At 43.7% G+C, this 26,206-nt stretch overlaps 2 protein-coding genes across 13 annotated transcripts in view; both read right to left on the bottom strand.

Moving 5' to 3' along the window:
• The window catches only part of Rgs6 (regulator of G-protein signaling 6), a 651,590-nt gene that overhangs the window by 134,629 nt on the left and 490,755 nt on the right, over positions 1–26,206 (bottom strand). The gene's annotated exons all lie outside the window — the stretch shown is intronic.
• On the bottom strand, positions 4,476–6,007 carry LOC100912402 (polyadenylate-binding protein 1-like). Its single transcript, XM_039078169.2, has one exon. It carries the CDS (start codon positions 5,768–5,770, stop codon positions 4,922–4,924), a length of 849 nt encoding a protein of 282 aa, XP_038934097.1. The 5' UTR covers positions 5,771–6,007; the 3' UTR covers positions 4,476–4,921.

The following is a 26,206-nucleotide window of genomic DNA, read 5'->3' as shown; positions in this document are numbered from 1 at the left end:
CCTCTAGCTCAGCTGGTGTCTGCTGCAGAAGGCTGGGAGATGACCCTGGGCTAGCCACTCCCAGAGTGGGCTCTGCCTCCAGGACCTCAGACAGAACCATTACTTGGCAGAGGCTGTGAGTGCACGGGAAACAGATTAACTCGCTATCATTTCAGCCTGCCACTGGCCATTTGCTAAATTGCACGATTTGATATGGGAGTGTCCTCTTGCTCCTTGTTGGCGCCAGCCTGCCTTCTTATCGGGATGGTGTGACAGCCGCAAGTCACCCAACCACTCGTGACAGGCATCTTTCTCAGCAGATTTGCCCTTTGCCTGCCGAGATTCAAGGACCCGAGGAGAGAGGAAAAGAATGAAATCAGGTACGGAAAGCAACACAGAATAAAAATGTTTGGAGGCGTCTTCCATGTGGGGTCAGCGGCAGATGTGTGACGTTGCCTCGTCTGCCCCTAGTGTTACCATGACTTCAGAGGACACCTACGAAGGTCTTCTCTTCATGACCTTGCTCTGGTTTTCTTCTCTCCTTTCTCAGTTCTGTTTCCTGACAAAGAGGCTGCTTGAAGTTCAACAGCAGAAATGAACGACCATGTGATGTCTGTTCTGTAGATGTCTCTGATGCTTCTGGATCTGGTGAGGATGGGGTGGAGGAGAGCAGGGGCTGGTGGTGGCAGTAATCAAAAGGAATAGCTTCACCCATCTTCCCAATTTCAGGGCTTAATTCACCTAAGATGCTCTGTAAATCATTGCTATGGTGAGCGCAAAAGTCCGTGAGCTTCCGAGCAAACCTTCCACACAGAAGGAGGGAACTTGGAAGTTCTTCCAGTTCAGAGAACCAAGGGTACTGAGCTCTCACAGGCTGAACTCGCAAGGTCCACACCAGAGTGGCACTAGATTGACTGCAAACTTTCCGTGGTGTTCTGAACCCCTTCTAATCTGGAGGGCTGCCCCGTTTGTGAGTCTTTTGGCATTTAAATAAACCTTGTTAAACTCATTTCTCTTTTACCAGGGGAAAAGATTCATTTATCTGTTAGATTTTGCTAACCCGAGTCTTTTGACTCTGAACTGGAAGGACATCTCACTGGCGTCTGTGTCATTCATTTCAAAGAATGTCGTTGGTTTTACAGAATAGACCCACATGTACCCTCAACATGTGTGATTTTAAGACTTCACCCAGCAAAGCAGGGAGCCACTGTGTCATTTATGCTCTTCTTTCCACTGTGGAACTATTCCAAGTTCGTTTGTACCAAGCGCTCCAGAGATGCCTGCTGGCCCAGGGAGTGTGGTCCGGATGTGCAGGACAGGTGCCCTGTGACAACCTGATTCTCTAGGCATTTTAATCCTTTCAAGTTACTATAAAACTTCTGTTTCTTCAGCTCTCCATGACGTCATCAGCAGCAAGGAGCCAATTACCTAATGCACCTTCTCTGTCCTTTGATTCCAATACACTGCATTTTCCTTGACGCTGGCCTGATGCAATGTCTACTTAGGGAAACTAAACCCTCAGTTCACAAAAATGTCATTCAACCACAAACTAGCATCAGAAAACGAGAAGTTTTGTCTTACATGTGGTGACAGCACAAGATGAGTGCAGGATGGATGCCGTCAATCAAGACAGACAGTTATGCCTTGCAAACATTGTTGGATAGATATTGTCACTTTAGATGGTGTCTAGGTCACCCTCAGCTCTGAGAGGGCACACTGGAAGCCCATAGCAGTACTCACTATAACATGGTCCTTTCGGTTATATTAGTACATAATTATAAATATTGAAAACAATTTCTATAATTTTTTTTTAAAAAGGGCCTAGAGAGGTGGCTCCAGGTTTAAGAACTCCTCCAGAGGAACACAAGTTCAATGCCCTGAGGTCTCATGGTGGCTCTCAACTGTCTAGAACTCCAGTGCTGATGGCTCTGGCACCCTCTTCTGGCACTTTATGGTACTGCATGCACACGGTGCACAAACATGCAGACAAAACCCTCAAAACATCCAAACACATAAAAGTAAAGCAAATTCTTTAAAAAAAAAAAAAACAGTAGCACTAAGACCACAAAATTGAAAAAAAAAGAGGGCTGGTGGAATGGCTCAGTGGTTTAAGGCACTTGTTGCTAAGTGAGATGGTCCGAGTTTGATGCCTGGGAGCCACCCAGCAGCTGAGGAAAACAGATTCCAATCTACATAAAGATGCACAGATACACACACACACACACACACACACACACACACACACACACACACACACAGAGTAAGTAAATAAACATAATAATATTTTTTAATTAGCAGAATTTGCAAACTACCAAGAGATCTGTAAAGCACTAGGTTCTGTAGATCTTTGTCTAAGCAGACTCAATTTGTCCTAAAATATGTCTGTCCATTGGAAGGGCTCTTCAGGACACAGGGCTTGGCCAAGTCTGCTGAAGTAATAGCAAATGACTCTTCAAACTCCCTTCAGAGAGTGGGGACTTCAAGAAGACCAATAGCTTGCGTCAGTTTGTTTAAATTCAATCTGAGCACAGTGTCTTTTAGACTACGGTGAGGAGTGACTCCCTCCTGAGAAGCAGAGATGGACACAGACAGACAGACAGACAGACAAACAGACACACACACACACACACACACACACACACACACACACACACACACACTCGACTAGAAGCAGAAAGTGAAGTAAGCCTGAGGGTTTGAATTGGCCATGTCTGGGCTCCTTTTCTGCTTCCTATTCAACAGGCTGTCCATGATGTCACAGCAGGCTGTCGGTAGTGCCATGACACAACTGGACACAGTCAAGAGCAACAGTGATAGCACTCTTGGTGTATTGTGAGGTCAGGGGCGAGGTGTGTGTATTTGGAGGTCAGAGGACAACTATGTGGCATTGATTCTCTCCTTTTACCTTTATGTGGGTCCCATGGATCATAGTTTGATCACTAGGCTTGTGCAGAAAGCTACTGAGAGGTCATGCTGGCCTGATCATTGCTATTATTGCTAGATATAGTAATTTCCCTACAGCCTGAGTTAATGTTATGGATCTCTGACCATATGGAGTCACCTGGCCATTGTGGTCAAGGATGGATATACACTTATGGTTGATATCAAAGCTGCAGCCAGGTCTGTACATCTACCGTCTGTATTCCTTCCCCAACAGCTTTAATGAGCCCACTTTCCTGAGACTGCCACCTGCATCTAACAGAGGCCCTGTGGTGTGGCTGGTGTGGAAGACTTGGCTGTAATGTCAAGAGGAATACACGCACACTGCGGCACACTGTTTGCAAGTGAAAAACAGGAGGTAACAAAGGAAAAATAACATTGCAACTTACCAGGATAAATGGAGTGCGTGTGCGTGTGCGTGTGCGTGTGTGTGTGTGTGTTGCTGTTGTTGCTGTTGTTGTTGTTGTTGTTGTTTTGTTGTTTTAGGCAGTCAAGAGCAGAATGAAGTGGCATTGCTATTCCGTAGGCAAGCTATACCATCCAGGAGCCACACACCTTCTCCACAGATTCTGTTCCCGGTCACTGACAGCCCCACACAACTTCCTTCACCTCAGTTTTCATAGCCACGAACATCTAGACACGTAGGATACACTGTGCAGATGCCATTTGGCTGAGTGCCAGTCTCTTACATTCTCTTTTGCAGCTAAGAGCTGACAATTAGTTAATCTGTAATATCTACTTTTGGTCTCCTCTCATTTACTGTTTCTACTAGTAACCTGAAAATCCAAATCTGGGCATCCCCAGCCACCTTGAGGAAGGTACTTTGGGGACAAAAAAAGAAGGTCATCTCTCTGAAGAGTAACAGTCCCTGGAAGCCAGTGTGTGGCCTTGCCATGCCTGGAAGGAGGAAGGTATAAGGGGGTAGCTACAGCTGGAAGTGAAGGTTCATTAAATTACAGGAAACAACAGGATTCCATCACCCAAGCAAGTCCCTGTCTGAGACCGCTCCAGCTAACAGGTCAGCAAGGATATAACAGGCCAGCAAGGATACCTAACACAAATGAAGATACTCAGTCCTAGGTTCTCCAAGCAGACACATGCCACCAACCACTGCCAGCAGCAGTCCAGGATAGCTCTGAATACAGTACATCATAAATCACAAACACTGTGTGGCTGTGTGTGTGTGCGTGTGTGTGCGCGCGCGTCCCTCTGTCTGTCTGTCTGTCTGTCTGTCTGTCTGTCTGTGTCCATCTCTGCAGAGGCTAGAGGAGGATACTGAGTGTCTTTCTCCATCATTTTCTGCCTTCTTCCTTGAAGATAAGGTGCGGTAGGGGTAGCTATTTTTTAAACATTTGCTTTGTTATTTTTACTTGTGCATAGGTGTGTGTGTGTCTGCATGTGGATGTGCACACATGAATGGAGACGCCCCTGGGTGCCAGAGGCTGGGGTCCCCTGGAGTAGGAGCCACAGATGGTTGGGAACAACTGGTGTGGGTGCTTTCGAAGAGCAGCAAGTGCTCTTAAACATTGATTCTTTTCTCCTGTCCTTGGAATGGGTACTTTTTTTTTTCTTTTTATTGTTTAAGGAATTTTTATTAAAGCAAGAATTTTATAATCCAAATTACGTTTCCTTGCTCAGTCATCGGCCGGTCCTTAGAACAGAACTGATGTCCCAAGCTATTCCACAGTAAAGAATTACAAAATTAAAGAAAGGAATGCTTTAAATTTTTGTACTTTGCCGAAAATTCTCTTCCCAGAGTCTATAAAACATTAATTTGTTTTTATATTTTACTATTTTTTTTGTTGTTTTAAATCAAGTAATCTAGGACTAGCACTGTTTGCTAGACCTGGCATTTGCTCGGTACATAAGGTTCAAAGTTTCCTTTCCTTTTTTCATTTATTTTACATTTTGCAATGTTTTTTTCATAATATTTAAATTTTTCGATATTTAAGATATTTTTCTTCGGTGAAGCACAAGTTTCTGTTCATGGTCCCTGATCAATTTAGACAGTTGGGACACCAGTGGCACTGCTCACTGCTTTCTGGGCAGCCTCTTTCGCTTGGCGGGCTTGTAGTACAGCTACAGCTTCATTGACCTTTGAGAAGAGAGACTCTGGAGACTCAAGCATGTGAAGTAATTCTGGGTTATCAATCTCCAACAGCATGCCAGTAACTTTGCCAGTAAGAGAAGGCTGCATGGCTTGAATAAGAGGAAACAGCCGTTCACCCAACATTTGCTTTTGCTCTTGCGGGGGTGCAGATGCCAATATGGAAGCAGTTAAAGGTTCTTGACCTTGCACATGAACCGCAGGCTGTTGCATGGTAACTTGTGGGTGTGCATTAAGATGTTGCTGGGGATTGCAGACTCCCGCAGCATATTTATACTGGGGAACAGTGCGGACAGCAGGAGTAGCTGCAGTAGCAGCAGCTGCAGGACGTGGACCCATTGTCTGTGTTGATGTGTTAGCAACACCCTGTGTTAGCATGACTCGGGGAACCTGTGAGGAAGCTGGTCTCATCGTACTAAATGGTGGTCTAGGAGCAGCTGGGCGGTTAGCACCGGGCATATTCTGGAACGGATGAGGTCTGGCACCCTGAGCAATCCAGTGAGGACTTAGTTGAGCAATTCGGCTAGGAGGGTAGTATGCAGCATCGTTCTGAGTCTGTGGGATAGCTGCCATGAAGTAACCTGACGGAGGTGCTGGCTGGTAGGGGTTGATCACAGGGTTGGGCACAGCTCGTACACTTGCCATCCTCTTCATATACTGGTTAGTGAGGTGAGCCTGGCGCTCTTCTTTGCGCTGAGCTAAAGCTACATAGAGTGGCTTGGTGGCCACAATTCTGCCATTCATCTCCGTAACTGCTTTATGGCTTCTTCAGGGGAGGAGAAACATATAAAACCGAATCCTTTGCTGCGCCCATCCTCCATCATTACTTTTGCACTAGTGATTGTACCAAATGGAGAAAACACTTTCCGGAGACGCTCATCATCAATACCGTCATCAAGATTTTTCACATAAAGGTTAACACCCTGATATCTGGTGATCCTGTCTTGTTTCATCTGCTCAAATTTGCGCTTAAGTTCCGTCTGCCGTTCCACTTTTTTCTGAGCTCGACCAACATAACCTCTTTTTTTTTTTAATGGTACAGTGTGTGGATTTATTCTGATAGTCCACATGTGATATATAATACTAACATAATTACAACTTCTTTCATTCATTGAGATTCTAGAGTTGGGGTGGGAGGTTGGAGGCTGGTGGGTGGCTCAGTCAGAAAAAGAAAATTTGCTGCCAAGTCTGACTATCTGAGTTCAATTCCTGGGAGCTTTTACCTTAATTATCAAGTTGATGCAACCTAAAATCACCTTGAGAAAAAAGTCTTAAGAGATGTTGTCTAGATTAGGTTGGGGGGGGGGAGGCTACAGACATATCTTTGGGGGATTGTTCTAAATTTTAAATAAACTAAGTATACGGGCTTTTTTTTAATGGTTTGTATGTCTGCATACTGTGTATTTATAGTGCCCACAGATGCCATAAGAAGACACTGAATTTCTTGGAACTGGAATGATGTACCATCGTAAGCCACAGTGTTGACCTTTTGAATCAAATCTGGAACATCTGTAAGAGCAGGCAGTGCTCTTAACCACTGAGTTGTCTCTGGAGCCCCATCTTGACCATGTTAAGGTGTGGTAAGATCTGCCCACTGTGGGTGACTCCATTCCCTATGCTTGGATCTTGGACTGTATAACAGAAGGAGAAAGTGAACTCAGCATAATCATACAGGAATCCATTTTCTTTCCTCTAGTGATTGTGGATGTAATGTGACTAGCTGCTTCTCCTCCCTGCTGCTGTGACTTCTCTGCAAAGATGACTGTGACATGGAATTAGGAACTGAATAAGTCATTTTCCCAGTAGTTTCATTTGTCTGGGTATTTTATCACAACAACAGAAATGAGACTAAAACACAATCAAAAGAATGACCCATAGTGAACAATGCTTTGGGGTACTATGAAAGAGGCTCCTGAAAAAAAGGTGGAGGGCCTTTTACCTCAGGTGTATTTTGTTCTCTGGATTGTTCTTGGAAGGGGTTTAGTGCCTGCTGGGTGTAACATTTACATTCAATTCATAAGACACATTTGTTCTTGCTGGATGTCAGAACAGAGCTGTAGAACCCAATCTGGTCTGTGTACTCTGAATCCGTATATGGCCTTCTGCCTTGCTTTCATGGTTTCCCAGAGATAATCTGTGATATGTGTCAGGCAACTGTGTTTAAGCTGGTCTGTCCTGAGAAAGTTCTGGGAAAGGACTGCTCTGTTAATAGTTGGTATGTGCTTACTGGTGTTTACGTGTTTCTGGTCATGTTTCTTTGATCACGTTTTTTTCTAAACTCAAACAACCTTCCTTGGATCATTGTCTTCTTCATTACATTCACGTATAAAAGTGCACTGAAACGGAAGGAAGACTGCCTACAGCATTAGAATGTAGTCCGCCCCATGCTTTCAGATCTCAGGTCCAGCAGACAAGATTTACACAGGTCATCGGAAAAGTTGACACATAGGCTCTCTCACTGAACCAAACTCCATGTTTTCTCTATGCTGGCTAGGCAGGGAGCTCCTAAGAACCACCCGACTTCAACCCATTATGCTAGGGTTACAAGCAAATGAGACCAGGCCCAGCTTTTACACGAGAGCTAGAGATTGGAACTCGGCCCACATGCTTTCACAGCAAGCCCTGTGACCCACGGAGGTATTTCTCAGCACCAGTGATGAGATTTTGGCTTTCTAATTTTTTTTTTTTGCACAAACTACATAGATCACAACTCTGTTGCGATGTCAAAAGGTTGGATGTGACTGTCACTTGATGAGTTTAAATGAATTTAGGCTTAAGGCCACAGACTGCAAGAGTCAAAGATGGTCCCCACTTATGCGCAGGCACATATCCAATGACTACATCTGCCACTGTATCTTAGCTCTTGACAGCAACCTGGACAGATAGATCTGCTTAGTGAGGAAGTTAACTTTGTGTGACAGCCTAAGGTGACACCTTTTTAGTGGTCTTAGTCACGTTGTAAGCCCAGTTCTGAATGCCAGTCAGTTACTCTTTACTTTGGAATATCCCTTCATGGGTATAAGTAGCTAGTTAAAGGCAAGGATGCTTATTCTTATTTAGTGGTGTCTTAGTTAGGGTTTACTGCTGTGAAAAGACACCATGACCATGGCAACTCTTATAAGGACAACATTTATTGGGGCTGGCTTACAGGTTCAGAGGTTCAGTCCATTATCATCAAGGCAGGAGCATGGTAGCATCCAGATAGGCATGGTGCAGGAGGAGCTGAGAATTCTACATCTTCATCTGAAGGTTGCTAGAAGACTGACTTCCAGGCAGCTAGGATGAGTGTCTTAAAGCCAATGCCCACGTGACACACCTACTCCAATAAGGTCACACCTCCTAATAGTGCCACTCCCTTGGACCAAGCATATACAAACCATCACAAGAGGACAGTTTGTTTACCTATTATAAGTAGACTCTCTCATTGGTTTTCAAGGAAAAGAGACAGTGAGAATACTGGTGGGAAGTCCCCTTCCCAAGCTACTCTCATCTCCACACCACTTCGGGGAATACAATTGGATTTGGAAGGCAGCAAAGGCTCTGTAAAAAGATACACTGTATCCCTCTCAGCTCCCTCTCTTTATCTGTCCTTACGCAGAGAGATACATTGTATCCCTGTCAGCCGTCTCTCTTTTTCTGTTCTTACTCTAGTGTCTCAGAGCCCACTGCATTCACTTCCCAGAAGCCTTGTTGGCCAGTGCGGGGTTTCTTCTGCGGCCAATCCCTACATCAGTTTCCCTGCAGCCCTGTCTTGCTCAGAGCGGTCCTCTCCAACTTGTTGGGAATCCTTTTCAGTGTCTTTTCTCTGGAGCCCTTGTTTCTTTTCACGACTTCTCATCTTGATAAACTGTCCTGGCCCTTCACTGTGGAGAAACAGATTGTCAGTGTTCCTTTACAATTGATGACTCTGTGTGCAGACAGACACAGTCTTGTGTCCCAGGAGTGTCAGAACACAGGAGTGTCGCTTCCTTCAGACTCAACTCTCTAAATCCACTCTCTGGGCTTTTCCTTTGCTAATGTTTTAACACACAAGAGGCAAATTAGCTCCATGGAATCATCCTACTACATAATGCTTCCTTTAATGTGCCCCAACAGTCTAGATCACTTTAAATTCTGTCACCACCTCTTTGTCATGTCTGTCCTATGGGGACCGCACAGAGAGTCTTGAGAATGTAAAAGCTGCCTGCATGGTCTTTTCAGTCCACCCAGCAATTAACCTATCATAGCTGACCACAGAGGAACAGGCGATAAGGGTGCCTCTGAAGGGTAATTCACTGAAGCTCCACTTTGAAGTCCAAGGTGGAAGGAACATCCTGGGCTGGGTCCCTCCAGAGCATAGCAAGAAACATTGTCAAACATTTTCCTTCAGGCTCCCTCCTGCACTCCCATCCCCTGTGTGGGCCTCTTAGCTAATTCTACTTTTGTTACACATGTGTTTAGAGACTGACCTGTGCCACTGAACTATATATTGGCTGGTATTGGTTTACAGTTTTGCTCCCCTAGGGTCTGTGGTAGGGCTGTTCCTAATGTCTTCTAAACACACTCACAGTCATGAATCACTTGTCATTTCACCACTGTGTGTTCATATTGTTGTGCACACATTGTGAAATGCATGAAACTAAGTGGCTTACACACATAGACTAGAGTGTGTGCGTGCATACATGCGTGTATGTGTTAAATCTTGTTACTCCTAAGATAATAGTAAACATAAGATTACATCAGAGAGAGAGAGAGAGAGAGAGAGAGAGAGAGAGAGAGAGAGAGAGAGAAACAGAGAGAGACAGAGAGAGACAGAGACAGAGGATTAAAGTCTGTGGCAGGGCTGAGCTATCTGAAGTTGTTGTTATACTAATCCATCGAACTTATTTTAATAAGTAGAATGGAGTTTCAGCCCTACTCCTTGTCCACCCATAACTATCTATTTGATTTCCCCTTCCTAGGGCGGCCCCTCCCTTCTGCTTAGTCCCTTACTCTAGACCTAACCTCTGCGGTCCATGTTGAGCTTGTCCATGACTCAACAGCTGATGTCCACATCTAAGCAGATGCATAGTATATTTGCCTTTCTGGGTCTGGGGTACGTCACTCGGGATTTTTTCTAGGTCCATCCACTTTATGACTTCATTTTTTAAAATGGCTGAATAATTCTTGCAGAAATGGAGGCAAGGATGAGGGGTGCAAGGGAAAGAATATGGAGAGGGACAGCTTGAACTAAGAGTCATTTGAGGCTTCATTTGGAAACTTAATACAGTAGAAGCTTCCTAATATAGATACGTACATGAAGTTGATCTAAATGAAATTGCCAAATAACAGGGGAGACAGAGGTCCAACCAAATATCTCTTGTTACTAAATGAACCTTTCAGTACTGGGAATTAGTTACATGTAATTGGGTTGCTGGCTGAATGGGTCCCATGAAAACCCCAGGCAGGCTATTGTCAGTGTATTGGCTGCTCTCCACAAACTGATGGTGAGGTCTTATTGCTCAAGACAACATCTACAGAACTCATTGAACACAGAGGAACTGAACTGGTGCCTACATAGAGCCTTCATCCCTATGGACTCGTGTTCCTGATACTGTAAAGAAATTGAAGACAGTATCAGAAGATGGAAAGATCTCCCATGCTTCTGGATTGGTAGAATGAATGTAGTAAAAATGGCCATCCTGCTAAAAACAGCCTACAGAATTAATGCAATCTCCATCAAAATTCCAAGGCAATTCTTCCCAGAGATTGAAATGATAATTTTCAGGTTTATTTCATATAGGAATAATACAAAGAATAGCTAAAATAATCCTGAATAATAAGAAATTTGCTGGAGGCACCACCGTCCCTAATCTCAAATTGCACTACAGAGCTATAGTAACAAAGACAGCATGCTATAGGCACAAACCAGATGGGCTGACCAATGGACTAGAAGATCCAAGAGTAAGTCCACACATATACAGACACTTGATTTTTGATAATGAAGCTAGAAACACTGGAATAAAAAAAGAGCATTTTTAGCAAATGCTATCTGCCAAACAGAATGGTTGCATGTAGAAGAAAGGAAATGGCTCCATACTTACAACCTTCACAAAACTCAACTCTAAAGCCTCAAAGCCCTCAACATAAGGCCAGACACATGGAATCTAATAGAAGGGAAAGTAGAGAATAGTCTTGAACTCAGCGGCATAGGGAAAGACTTTCCAAACTGAACACCATTAGCATGGACACCAAGAACAACAAATTAACAAATGGGGACCTCGTGGAAATGAACACCTTCTGTATGGCAAAGGACACCATCATCTGGACAAAGCAGCAGGCTGCAGAATGGGAAACGATTCAAGCTATTCACAAAGAGTCAAAGAGAAGTGGCCTTCTCAGTTCATGGCACCAACTGGTCACTGAGAGCACTCGAAAGTCCCACCCAGCCCTACTGTGCAGCCAGCAGCTTCATTACCCATCAGGCTTTGAGAGGAATCATCGAACGTCCTTCGGAATGCAATGTAGCTGAGATACGTAGCATCCTTTTAATCTCGGGAGCTTTACCATGGGTTCAATAATGCGCTGCTTAGAGTCCCCTGGAAACTGGACATCCACCTCCCATACCTTAGATAAAATCATAGCTCACATATAATCTGGTATAAAGTTAAAGGTTGGTGAATTGTTCTGGCCACTTGAACCTTACCCCTTAACTATTAATGCTTTTGTTTTCATTTAGGTAATTATCTTGACTGGAAAGACAAATGTAAAATCTTTACTAAATCCATCTTTCCTCATGTCAACTGTTGCAACCATAGCTCTAACTCCCCCTTTGTTCCATTTATGAGAGATATCTTCTATGTTTATCTACAGAAATATCAGCTTCCTCCACCTTGCTCTGAGTCCTGGGAGGCCATTTTGGATGGACCGACTACTGGATTCTTTCTCTTCTGGTTCTGATTCAGTTAAGAAGCAGAGCCAGGAGGTGACAGAGCAGAGGAAAGTGAGTCAGCTTGCTTCTGTCCGAAACCACAGTGGGTCTGGATCTCTCACTGTGTTTTGTTGTGTGTTCCCTCTCTCCAAATTATTCTTAATGGGCTCCAACTTGCTCATCTCTGGTTAGTTCTTCTCCCTGCTACCCACACCTTTTAAAATAGTCTTTTAATTAAGACATCCTCAAATAGCTTCAGGGAACCATCTGTTTCCTCCAAGACCTTCACGGGTGCATCGTCCTTCTCGTCTCTCCAAATCAAACCGTTGGTTGTGGCAGTGACTGACCACGGCTATTTGTCACGACTCCAAACATTCTCTGTGCCACCTTTGGATACCAGTGTTTATGTTCCCCTATCTTCCTTCCTCTATGATACACAGCCCTTTAAATCTCCAACTTGGCAGAAAGCTAGCTCTAGAGTTTTCTAGTGTATTTTGACAATATTCCCCTTTTTTCCCCTTTAAGCATTCTTAGAAATTTCAAACTATTTCCTCCATTCATTGTGATGAGACCTGAACAGTCACCTAGACTAGCTCTTCCCATTCTATGCCCTCTTCCTTGGCCAATTTCTCACAAGTACCGAGCATCCTCACAGATAAAGGCTTTGTGGCATCAATGAGGTTCGTGGCCCACTGACCTCTCCCACCCACAGAGATTTTTCCCGTCTGCTCTGAAGCAGGTCAGTAGAACAAGGTACAGCTGGGCACACCGATGAGATGGAATAACAAACCCTCACAGACCTGATGTGACAGAAAGCAAACGATTGTTTTTAAGATGGTCTCACTTACAACCCAGCCCGGTCCTAAATTTAACCTTTCTGTTTTAGTCTTTCAAGTCCCCATATTCCACGTGTTTCTGCTTCAGTCTCTCTAGGATTCCAGGTGTGCACTAACATTCCTAGTTATGCAAAGACATACATGTTTTTACCTCTCCAGAAAATGCATCATGGTTTGCTTTTATACCAGAGGTTTGTGTTGGTAACATTATTTTAAAGAATTAGAGTTTGGGGTGGGGTGTGGCAAGATGGCTCAGAGGGAAGACGTGACTGTTGTGCAAGCCTGTTGAGTCGAGTTCAATCCCTGGATCCCATGTAACAAGGTGGAAGGCTTAACTCCTCTGACCTCTCCTTGCACACCAGGGCATGCAGTCCCACACATACACAACATGCATGCATGTGCACACACACGTGTGCATGCATGCACATACACACACATACGCACTCTCACACATACACTAATAATAACAATAAATACGTTTTGAAAAATTAAAGTTGGGAAAAGATAAAATAGACAGATCTTTATATCCTCCATTCTCCTAGCTTAACGGTACTTAGTAAAAAGATAATGATGGCATCAAAACAGGGAACCCAGCCAAAACGTTCATCATTAACCACAAAAGAAAGAACCATAACATAATGTCATACTCTTCCAGAGCAGCCATCCTGGGAATTCTGCACAGAAGGGAGAGGCTGAGACTGGAGCTGCCTCTCCATTCCCGCCTGTTCCTCGGAAGCAGCCAGGAGGCAAGGTGACAGGAGCCTTCCCTGTGGAAACAGAGAGGAGAGCTCTGCTTCCTCCAGAGAGAAGGATGCCAGGGAGAAATGAAGTAAGGAGCACGGGAAGGTCGGGCTGATTTTCAAAGAAGGAAATGAATTTATAGCATCGAATCATTTCGTAAGAGTGAGCTTGGTTATCTCTAGTCTGCCAGACTTCCCCTTTTATATATGCATGGAGAGAATTCAAACACAGGAATAATATCAAACAATTATGAGGCTTATGGCTAGTGAGCAGAAATGCCCAGACAGCCTCAGCCTCATACCCACCCCCTCTCCGGCACTCTACCAGCCTATAAAGACCATCATGGCGGATAGCTTCATCTCGTCTGCCTACATCTTATGGCTACAGGCCAAGCAGTACAATGAATGCACCCTGTACAAAGTGGATCCTAAAAAAATGGTTGCTTGGATGTATTAAAGGAGAGGTGGGAGATGGAGTGGTAGTGTCTTTTAATTTCACAACAAGGCATTCCTTGATACACTATTAACTAGAAACACTGGCAAAATTAAACTATTGTTACTCCGGGAAGGTAGAAACCACCTCTGTCAAGGCTCCTCTATGGAAGGAAAATGCTCGATTGTAGAGAAATATTTATGTGAGACCAAGGGCTCCTCCTCCAGTGTCTCTGCAGTTAGTTTTATTTCTGCATAGAAATAAAGTGAAGTTGAGCATGTGTTTAAAAATCTTAAAAAGCATTGTAGTGTTACCCTATTATGGTAATATTATAAATACTGGAAATACACCTTTCCCTTCACATACAGTGTGTGTGTGTGTGTGTGTGTGTGTGTGTGTGTGTGTGTACATGTGTATACATTGACTTATAAATGATGAATTGGGGCAGAGCGATCTCTCTTTTTTCTCCTCCTCACCTCCACTTTTCCCTCCCTCTTCCTTCTCTCCTAATGAAATCTTTAAAATGAGCATTTAAAAACAAACAAAAAAATGAGAACCTTTATAAAAAGACTACATTTTTAATGGAAGACTTAAACGAAGAGCTAGTAAAATTGATCCTGGCATATTATTTTATTGCCACAAGTCAAAAATATCCAATAATTTGATTCTAATTTTTTAAATAAATAACTTATAATAGTTATAGGAGCATACTCTAGGTTAAACACTGCTTTCATTATTTACAAAGTTTATTTTCTTGTAATAGCTCCTATTTTTTAAAATTAATTAAATTTTGATCGTGTGTGTGTGTGTGTGTGTGCGTGCGCGCATGTCTGTGTGTGTGTGTATGTGTGTGTATGTGCGCGCGCGCGCGCGCGCGCGCGTGTTTGTGTGTGTGTGTGTGTGTGTGTGTGTGTGTGTGTAGGTCAGAGGACAGCTTGTGGAAGTTGGTTCTTTTCTAGTGGCCCCTGGGATCCAACTCAGGTTGCTGGGTTTGGTAGTTGGCACCATTATCTTCTGAGCCACCTCACCGGCCTTATCTTTCTTCTTAGAGAGCTGTCACAGAAGCCCTCAGCTCCAGTTTATTTTAGACTGATCATGTGACCATGTTGCTGCAAAGATGGCTTTTTTTTTTTAAGGAGGTGTAATTATTGACTGCTAAGGCTCTTCCACAATGGTACATTTCCTACTTCATGTGTTTCTCGTTCCTTTCTGTCACCATGAGCATGGTGACCCAAGAGAAGACTTGGAGGCTCCTTCCCAGTAAGCACCACTGGCCGGCACACGCAATTTCTCTGCAACTTAGACTGTCTCTGCAAACAAGAGAATCAGAGTAGACCCTTGATCTAGACCCAGAGACCACAGTAGAATCCCTGAAATGCTTTATCACTTAGCGATGCTGAGCTGTACCCCAAAGCCTTTGGGCGCTTGGGACGCCTCAAATGCTGTGAAGTTCTGAGTGTGCTTCAACCTGCAGCCACAGTTAAAGGCCACTGGGCCATTCGATCACTCACAGCCTTGACTCCCAGATTCCATTTTATATCTCAGAATATTTCACCATGGACTCAATTTTGGTTTCTTAATACCCCGAGGAAAATGGGGGACAAAATGTGCTGGATTGTCTGTTGCATGCGGGATGGTGGCTCAGAGCTCTCAGGTAGAAGGGGAAGGAGGAGAGGAGACAGATGCAGTGTTTCTCCACCTTGTAAGGTGGGCAGATGATCTTTGAGGCTCGTCACTTGTTATTTGGTTTGCCCAGTCTCTGACCTCAATGGCCTCTCCTGGTGGTGAAGGTCTGCCTTGCTGCCAAGTGCACTCCTAACTTGTCCAACCTTCGCCTATTGGCAGCCCATCTGAAAATTCTAAATGTTTCCTTGAGACAACTGGGGAGAGGGTGGAGAAGGTTTATCTATCCCATAGTATACAGAGACTGCTGGAGAGGAAGGTTTGAGTGCCTGTTCTCCCCACTGCACCCAGCTAAACCGGCTTCACCAGGTGCCTCTCCTGAGTATCTCCAGGTAGGTGGCCGTGGGCTGCATCAGTGATTGAGACCCATCTAGAAGGAATGCTTGTGCTCACACGTGCTCTCTAATCTGCTGCTCACTTACGGGTGGTGGCAGAAGTTAGGACCTGCAACTACTCTACCACCCTGTCCCCAATGTAGCAGGTCTGATCCCCTCCCAGATATGTGCTTATCAGTGTGTTATAAAAGCCAGTGTTCCCTGCAAGACAGCTAAGCAGATGGGAGACATTGGTAACTGAGAGGAGTCCCTGGCACCCATTCTGTACCCTAGCTCAAGGCCTTTGCTCTCTCTACTTCCTGTCCACTCCCCCTTTCTACCTGCCTCTTGGACTTCAAGCTCCGATGCTGCAAGATCTGATTAGCCTTGTGCAGACAGCAGACCTGCACAAGGCTTGCTCACTCCCTGTGGCAAGCACCCCTCGTCAGCTACACGAGCTGAGGCACACTGTAAGGAAGGTGCTTATTCAGGCCAAATGACTATCGTGTAATATAGTTGTGAGAATAAATGCTCTAAAGTGGACCCAAGGGGTCTTTAATCTACAAGAGTAAAAAGGAGCCAGAAAGGGCTCTACGGAAAACTGGTTGTTTTACTGTGCTGGTGGGAAAAAGAATAGCACGGGCCATTGGCTGTGACTCATTTTATGTTATAGGCTCTGGGCAAGAGTTCAGAGAATGGAGAACAAAGTAGTCTCTAAGTCATTTATGGTTTTAATGGAGGAAGTATAACTAAGGTTAAAGGCAATTAGAGATGAAGTTCATTGGCTCAAGAGACTTTGGAATCCAGAAGAACATGAATGTTCTCCTCATCACTCTAGTCTACCAGGCCTCATAGGATTTTAGGAATATTTTCATTCTCTCTCTCTCCCCTCCCCTCCTCCTCCTTCTGCCTCTCCCTCCCTCTTCTTCTCTCTTGCTGTCACCCTCCCCTCCCCTTTTCCCCATCTCCCTGCCTCTCTCCCTCCCCTCTCCTCTTCCCTCTCTTATTGTCCCCTTTCCCTTCCCTCCCCTCCCCCTTTCCTCTTCCTTTCTTCCCCTCTCTTCCCTCTTGTTCTCACTGCTTTTCTGCTTAAACAGATATCATGGCCTTTTGAAAACTCCCACCTGGTCATGGCATCCTCACTTGAAGCCCTCAACGTTTCCCCCCAACTGCTTTCAAGAGCCAAGTCTCCCAGGCTCTAGCTTCACTCCTCCCAGTTTCTTTGGCCTTCTCTCTGCTGCAGCTTTGCTCTTCCTACCACCAGAGTCCTTCCCACAAAGAGGACTTTGCATGCGATGCTAAGTCTGAGTTGCTTGAGCTGCTTTCCTCGATGCTGTGTCAAAAAATGGGTCACACCAGCAACTTATGGGAAGATAGAGCTCCTTTTGGCTCCACTTCAGGAGAATTTTGGTCCATCATGGTGGAGAAGGCATGGTCAAGTTCATAGTGGCAGGAGCATGACAGGAAGACTTGTTCACATGGGGTGGGCCAGGAAGCAGAGAATGTAGACCAGAACCAGAGACAGGGTTCTACTGACCAGGCCATGCCTCCTAAATGGTCCACAGCCTTCAAAGTCAATACTACCAGCTGAAGACTAAGCCCTCAAATCGTGACCCAGCGTAAGACACTTGGGACCCAAACTGTAACATATTTCCTTGGCCTAGATGACTGCTTTCAGCCATCTCTCCTGGCTGGCCCCAACACATGTGTCCTGTCTTGGCTTACTGGTCAGCCCTGTCTTCTCTCTATCACTATATACCTTGCCCTTGAATACCACCAGGCATTCACTAAGTGTGTGATTTCATCCCTAACATTTTTCTTCCACTGGACCCGATACCCTTGAATTGTTCTCCCCATACCTGGCACTTCCTTCAGTAGCACATTTCTTCTTGGCACAGGAAATATTAGCGCAATAAGTGAATAATTAAAGACACTAGACAGAGGACATAGTGAAGAAGGATCAGAGGTTAAAAGAGGGCTGGAGGATGAGGGAGCTAGAGAATTATCATCTGGGCCCCTGGAGGGGCAGGTTCACCAGTCACTGTGAATGAAGCTGTACCCAGTTAGCTCAATGCCTTTTTTCATCCAAATATACTGGAAACTATTAAGTCATGTGTATTGGATGCCCTCTGAGAGCAAGGCCAACTCCCCTTCGCCGTGGCCAATTACTACTAACGACTACTCAAACATGACAGCTGTTATTCTCAACTACTGAAGCAATCCGACAAAATAGCGTTCAACTTTTCCCCCAAGTCTGAATCGCTTTAAAATAAAAGTAAAATTTGGAAATGTAGCAGTGTCTTCAGAATAAATTAGTGAGAATCTGTGGAAGAGAAAAACAATTAACACTTGTGTGAGATATGGCGAAGTTTCCTCCCAAGGGCAACTTATATAAGCAAACGTTTGGGGCTGATTTCGGTTGACTGATGCACGTGTTTGCATTTGCTAAGGTATGTCTTAATGCCAGCCTCTGCTTCTGGCTTAGGAGCCCCGCGTCCTAAACCCTGGACATGATCCTGGAGAAGCAAGCTGGAGAAAGGCTCTCAATGATTGATGCTTGCCTATAGCCCCAGAAAGGAACAACCAGTGATCGCAAAAGGTCTGGTTGCTGTATCCTAGCCCCAGGGTGAGAGCCGAAACACTTGACTTGAGCTCCAGAATCACTAGGAGAAAACTTTGAGACCTTGGGAAGCTCATCGAGCCAACTTGTGGCAATCCAGACTCCTTACTGTTAAATGAATCATTGGATGAGATCACAAAGGACCTTGAACCCAAGTCTTCTGCTGTTTGGGAGGCTTCCCCATCCCTGCAGCAACCCTGTTGAGCTGTCCAGCCCAGACAAGCAGAATGACTCCTGGGAAGGCAGTGCAGATGCTGAATTCAGGGAATTATTACTCGTTCTAGCTTCCCTCATTCTTCAGCCCTCCCCAGATTTTCTCCCCTCTGAACATTTTTTCACACAAACATTCTAGATATGAGGAGACCATTGCTTAGGTGTGCGGCAGCATTATGTCACAGTCTTTTCCCAAGACAATTAAGATTTACAATGGAATCTTTACAACACGACATCCTTCCTGCTTCCCAACAGACTTGTCACCAAGGCCATCTGCAGACACCACTGTGGCTCCTGTGAAAAGCTGCTCCCTTAAGAACTACAGTTCTTTTTACCCTTTTGTTTCGTTTGGTAGTCCTTAATGTTAAGGACTGATTTGTTTCTTAAAGACTTTTTCAGTTTCCCACACTATGTCGAGTCCTATACTCCACAAGTAATTGTTGGACCTAGGCTTTAAGTTCTAGCTTGACTTTTCATTTTAATTTAATTTTAATTCTAGCTTTGACTTTTAATTTTGGGATTTGCAATGGATTTCAAAGAATTTATGAAAATTAACTCAACAGACTCATTAATTAACACAGCTCTAACAGTTTTGCCCACATGAGATAGCCTTTACCTTCGTTAATGTAGAAAAAAGCATTTCAACTTGAATATGAGCCAGCTGAATGGTTTTATTGTGGTTTCCCCCAAAGTCTTGATAAACATTTTGTGTCTGAATGATTGAAGAAACAAATAGCCAAGCATAATTAATATGGCTCTTGAGACGTGAACAATTAAACCACTCGGGATACTTCTATTCATAATAACCAGTTTCCGAATGTTCCCAGACTGTGTGCTGGGACCTAGGATTTGGCTCATGGATCATGGGAGATATAACTTTATCTTTTGATTTAAAGAATTCTCCCACCCGTGCCTCCTATGAGCAGTGAGACTCCAGCTCTCACTCCCTGGAGTGCCCTGTATTTACACCTTGGAGGGGTGACCAGTGACAGCAAAAGACTAAGACTCAGGCCTTCACCTTTGAGTCTCAAAAGAACTTTAATCTCTGAGTGCTCCTGGCAAAGCTGTGACAGAGGAAAGAAGGAAAGAAAGCTGAAGGAGAAGGCACCCCTGAGGGGACCTGCCATGCCACCTATACAACAAAGTCTTGGACATTCAGAACAGACAATTATTGCCTTTCTTCAAAAGAAATACAAGGAGTCAGATAGTCGCGCATCTCTGCTCTCCGGCCCCACAGTCTTATTCCCAGCATGTTGTAGGAACAGAATTAATGAGTTGAGCAGATGGCCAGAGACAATCAGCAGAATTTCTCACAGGAAAGGAAGGTAACTTAAACACTCCATGTTAAAAAATAGTGAGCACACAACACAACATACAAACCACAGGGAATGTAGTCATCCATTTTCCTGGTGCGTGGTTAAATATCACAGCAAAAGGCAGGGGAAGGATTTATTTTGGCTTATTATGGTCTCATGCATACAAAAGCCAGGAATCAGAGAAGGGTGGAGGCTGGAGCCCCACTTGCTTTCTCCTTTACATTCTGAAGACCAAAGCCCATGGAAGGGGCTGCCCACAGTCAGGTGTGTCTTCTAATCTCTATTCACCTAATCTATAATCCCCTCACATGCATGCCCAGAGCCTTGTCTGTGGGGGTTCTTGCTCTTGTCAAAGTGACAACCAACCCTAACCACATGAACCAGTTTAGTCTTCTCAACAACCACATCAGTGCATACTGTTGTTACTAACAGCTTTAATTTAGAGATGAGGAAACCAAGGCATGACAAGGGTATGTGAAGTGGCCAAAACAGCCAGCCAGTAAGTACTCAGATAAAGATAAGACAGCAGTGACTTGACCAGGTGACATGACCAGGTAGGAACAAGGCTGTCTGCAGGGGAACAATCCCATGTCTTGGCTCAAGTGCAGAAGAGCCACCAACTCTTCTTGCTTGAGGTCATGCCACCATGTTCATTCACAGCTCAATTGAGAACAGGTGTTGGCTGTGTTACTAATTAAAGGTCAGCTCATCTAAAGGACTGTCATCCCACTTGTCTCGCCAGAATTGTTTGCCCACATTGGGTTGATCATCAAAGCCAAACCTGAAACAAACAACAGGGAGAGGGGAGGATTCTCCCACAGGCCTTCAGAATCAGCCACGTTGGATGGATACCTTGCCTCCATCTCCTCTCCTGTTTCTTCATCTTTACAAGACAGTACTCAGGTTTTAACTTACTGCTTAAAGCTGGTCCTAAGGTTTGAGACAGGACTGTGTCCAATCCCAAACCAGCAGGAGTGCACCTTACTGAGATGTTGGGAGACCCCACAGAGCTGTGGGATATCTAAGTTTGTGTTCAAGTGGAAGACAGTCTTATTAAATAGAACTCTTAGGCCAAAATAACTTGGGAGGGAGGGATATTTAAACACCATAATTGTTTAGAACCATGTGGTGAGAACGTAATGCTGATAAACTCTTGTGAAGTTCTGTTATTAGCATTTTTAATTCTCTAAAGATTCCCCCTCCCTTTCCCTTTAATGCCTGCGTATATGGTGTAGCCCCCACAGCTCTGACTTGTTTTGCCCTTAGGGGATCCATCCACCCTTGAGAAGGGTAAGGCGGGAGCTTTAGGTGAGAGAACGTGGCACTGACAATGGAGTTCTCTGTCTTTTTCTTCAGTGTTCCTTGGGACTGACTAGTACTCCACATTGCCTGTTTATGACTTAGTAAGTGGAGTACGTTAATGACTAGGGAACAGTCAGATGGATCGTGTTACATGTATGTTTACAGAAGTGTAGCATGTGGTTAAAACACACAGTGCCTAGCCAGGCATGCTAATGGGTGATGGCTACTCTTGATTGTCAACTTGATTATATCTGGAATTAACTGAAACCCAAATGACTGGGTGCACCAGTAAGAGACTTTCTTTTTCTTAATTAAATCATTTGAAGTGGAGAAGACACACTTCTAATTTGGATCTTTAAGATGAAAAGATCTACCTTTAATCTGGGTCACACCTTCTGCCGACAGCCTAAATAAGGAACATGGAAGAAGGAAGCTTCTCTCTCTCTCTGCTGGCTTGCCCTTACTCTCATGGGCAGGTCCACTGCTTCACTGGCATTAGAGCTTGCTTTTTTTGGATTTTGGGATATACTGAAAGCCAGCAGAAATATCCAGCTTCAAGGACTGAACAACCACTAGATTCCAGAACCTTCCATTGCTAGACAGCCATTGTTGGACTAGCTGGACCACAGCCTATGAGCCATTCTAATAAATCCCCCATACATATGAATATATAATGAATATATGTATTCATGCATACATTTGACCACATCTGTGTAGTTTGCCACACCTGTGTATATATGGCGGCCATACCTGTGTACATGTAGCCATGTACATACAACTTTGACAAGTCTGTAGTTTCTCAGCCATAGAATCCAGAAAGCCAATTTCATTGTGAAATAAATCATCAATGTATACAAAAAGCTTAAGTACAAGTATATTTTAAAATTGTAATAAAATGACCACTGTGTTCGGATCTTCTAGAAAACTAAAGTCCGAATACTTCTGAGATCTGGGTGCATCTGCCCCTTTGTTTACTTTTCTGCTTTCCCTCCAGGAGCCAGCCCACCCATCCAAGTTTTCATTTCTACTTCTCAGCCAAATGAGTGAGAGTGCTTAAGTGCTTAATTTTGTCTCCTCTTGAATGTCATGCACATGGGGTCATGGTATGCGTCTTTCTTACTTATCACTTCCTACATTGTTTCTGAGTTGTGTCCTGTTAAGGAATCTAGCTATTGGCCTTCATGGCTGTGCAAGTCCTACTCTTTGACTGTGTGTTTCCCTTTTCTGTCCACAGCCAACAGCTAAACCCAGATTACCCCAGATGTTGCTGACACAAAGAGTGGGGTTGAGTGTCTCTGAACACTTGCTCAAAGGCTTTCCTAGGCCATAACATGTCCCTAGTAGTGAAAACAAGAACTCATGAATATTTATGAGTTCAACATGAACAGCCACTGTCAACCACACGATGTCTAATGAGAGTTGCCAATTCACACTCTCTTCAGCCCCAGATTAGCATTTCTCCCATACATCGTGTGTACTTGGCACAGTCCAAGACCTTGAGCTTTCCAACTTGGCAAGTTGCAATGGTGTCTTTCCATAGGTTCACTTTGCATTTCTGAGACGATCGATGCCATTGGGCAAGTGGGACATGTTAATGGCCAATTACATTTCTTCTTCTATAAAATATTTGCCTGTGATTTTGTTCATTTTCCTATGGTGCTGTTAGTATCTCAATTTGTAAGAGTCTTTCATATATCCCTGACCCTAATGTTTTCTTACATCAGGTTATGAATGTCTTTTCCAAGTCTGGGACCACTTTTTGGTTTTCTAAAAATGGTATCTTATGATAAGTTTACCATTTAATAATCTCTATTAGCTATTAATATAACCCAAACAACCCCCAATAATTGAGTCACAGTCCATGGATTGTCAGCTTTTGCACAAATATTGGGGGAATTATCCCTAATCTATATATCTGTTTGCTAGATTGTTCATTCCAAGTTGTGCTCCCCAAATAATTGCTGTTTGAATCTTGCCCTGGTTACTTCTGCTCCGTCAGTCTGTCCTGGGGTGCATTCCCTCGGGCATTTGTCCTAGTCCATCACTCTAATGGAGACATCTTTTTCTCTCTGTCTTCTTTCTCCTTCACTCTCTCTTTTTTCCCATGGTCCCTACCTGCAACCCCAAGTCCATTTCTATTCTCCCTAGTAATTGACTGTAGCTACCTTTATTTAACCAATAGTTTTATTTTGGGGAGGAACGTTTACATAGCATCAGTCAGTTGGTGTATGTGAGGCTCTGCTTGTCTGGGGCAACCAGATCTTGAGGGGCCAGTATTTAGCATTTGAACACATAGCACCAGAACAAGCCCCAACAGAAGTTCTTAATTTTTATCAATGTTAGAAAAGTATTAGAATCTGGATTTTAATATTTGACTTGATTTGATTAATTTTAAAAGACATATATAGATGGACCTTGGCTATTATCCTGGATAGTGCCAGCCTAGAACGTGCTAACCTGTCAACTCCTCTCAATTTGCATGCCTTTACCTCCCTGAAATATAGCCTTTAGAAAGAAAGGCTGCTTCTGCTTCTTGTATAATAATTTGTTATTGCTGCTGCTGTTGTTAAAAGACAGTTTTGTTACATATAGCATTCTTAGTCTTGCTTTCACTAAGCAATTTGAAGATTTTCTTCCTCTGCAATGTGGCGTAGCTTAAATGTTTACACAGAAATCATCTGTGTAATTTTTAAACATTTAGGCAATCTGCTTTCCTCTCTAGTCATTTTGGAGATCTTCTTGCGGTTATTCCATGTACTATAAGTTGATGCCACTAGCTACTTATGAATTACTCTCTATTTCACCTTCTTTGGATTTGTCAGTTAACATGAGAAAGAAAAGACAGTCTGAGAAGAATGGGCCTTCTAAATTCTCGAACATTTCTGTCTAAAAAATTGATTTTGGGACACAATGTATCACTTTTTGCCTCCAAGACTTTCACCTGTTTGTGTTACTTGTTTCTGTCTGTGCAGGTCACATTCTGAGCATTTTCATCTGTGCTGTCTTCCAGTTTGTCAATTCTCTTTTTAGCTATGTCAAAATGTAACATTTAGCTATGTAGGTTGAATGTTTCTGTTCATTTTCCAATTTCAACTACTATACTTCTCATTTCTAGATATTTCATTTGGCTTCTTATCAAAATTTCTAGTCCATTTGGAGAATAGTTTATCTTTGTCAATAGTCATACCAACCTGAATGTGCCTTAGATTCTAGTCTGATCTTGGAAGCTAAGCAAGGTCAGGCCTGGTTAGTTCTTGGATGGGAGACGATGTTATCTTCTATCATTCAAAAGACTTCTTAAAACATCTTATATCTTTCTAAAACTTAGATTAGATATATAAAGTCATAGATATCAGTTTTGATCTCCAAGGATAGTGAATTCCTGTGACATGATCTAATCATTCTTTTATAATCTAAATATAATTCCAATTGATTATACAATCTTAAATTCCAACATAATTCTTGACTTTCAGTAATAATTGCTTTGTTATGATTCCAACCTTATTTATCCTTATGGAAACCTTTGAAATCGTTACTTAAAATGTTTTCTTCTAGGGGCCAAAGAGATGGATCATTGGGTAAAGTATTAGCCATGACATTTTGACAACCCAGGATAAATCCTTTGAGCCCTTGCAGTGACACACATCTGCAGTCTCTGCTCTCCTACTACAAGGTGGGAGGCGCAGACAGGAGAATTGCCTGGAAGGTTACATGAGGCTAGGCAGCCTGGAGCGTGGCACATAGGTAGCAGCAGAAAATGGAAACAACTCTGTGTCAGCAACATGGAAAGAGAGGATCAACTCCTGAAGGTTGTCCTCTGAACTCCACACATACATACCATTCACACACATACACACAGACACACACACAGACACACACACAGACACACACACAGACACACACACACAGACACACACACAGACACACACACAGACACAGACACACACACACAGACACACACACAGACACACACACAGACACACACACAGACACACACACAGACACACACACACAGACACACACACACAGACACACACAGACACAGACACACACACACAGACACACACACAGACACACACACAGACACACACACACAGACACACACAGACACAGACACACACACACAGACACACACACAGACACACACACAGACACACACACACACACACACACACGCACACACACACAGATACACACACAGACATACACACTTTTTAAAAATGTCGACCCCTGCCAGGTTGATAGATGGTCTGTGAGAAAAGCTATTCCTTGTGCCAGTTCACCTACTGGATTTTTGCTTCCCTGTTCATGACCTCTAGAGATGTCCCCTACATGGTAACCACTTTAGTGAGCTGCACCAAGCAGTGTTGCTATGACATCTAGATGACCCTGTTACTAAACATAGAAGAAATTCAAGCCTCCTGTTGTAACTAGAGACTGTGTATCTAGTTTCAACAGTGTAAACTCAGACCCTATCACGAAGCGATTTTTCTTTTTCCTAATTATTTTCCTCGAAAAATTGTTTTTATAAAAAGCCAAATCTTTGTTTCTACTGTTGAATGACACCATGGTCCAAATAGTTAGCTTTTTATCTAATTGTAATTAGTCCAGTTTAAAATCCAAGTTCTATTTACACTTTAACTATTTTCTCTCCTACCAGCCCCATTTCAAGGACTTCTTGGGGAAACAGGTCCACTCACAGCCCTTCATCTCTCCACTCTGTCTGATCCCAAGGGTCACAGGGATCCTGGCACATCGTGTCACTCTGTGGACCATATTTACTCATTGGTAAATAGACTCCGTAGGTCTCTGGTTTAGGAAGCAAATCCACAAA

Source organism: Rattus norvegicus, chromosome 6, assembly GCF_036323735.1.
Source record: "Rattus norvegicus strain BN/NHsdMcwi chromosome 6, GRCr8, whole genome shotgun sequence".
NCBI lineage: Eukaryota > Metazoa > Chordata > Mammalia > Rodentia > Muridae > Rattus > Rattus norvegicus.
The sequence above is the reverse complement of the archived record's forward strand: the minus strand, read 5'-3'. Positions and strand labels throughout refer to the sequence as shown.

Bases quoted from the DNA above. Each gene is read 5' to 3' on its own strand.
- LOC100912402 (XM_039078169.2), bottom strand. From the start codon at position 5,770: ATGAATGGCAGAATTGTGGCCACCAAGCCACTCTATGTAGCTTTAGCT.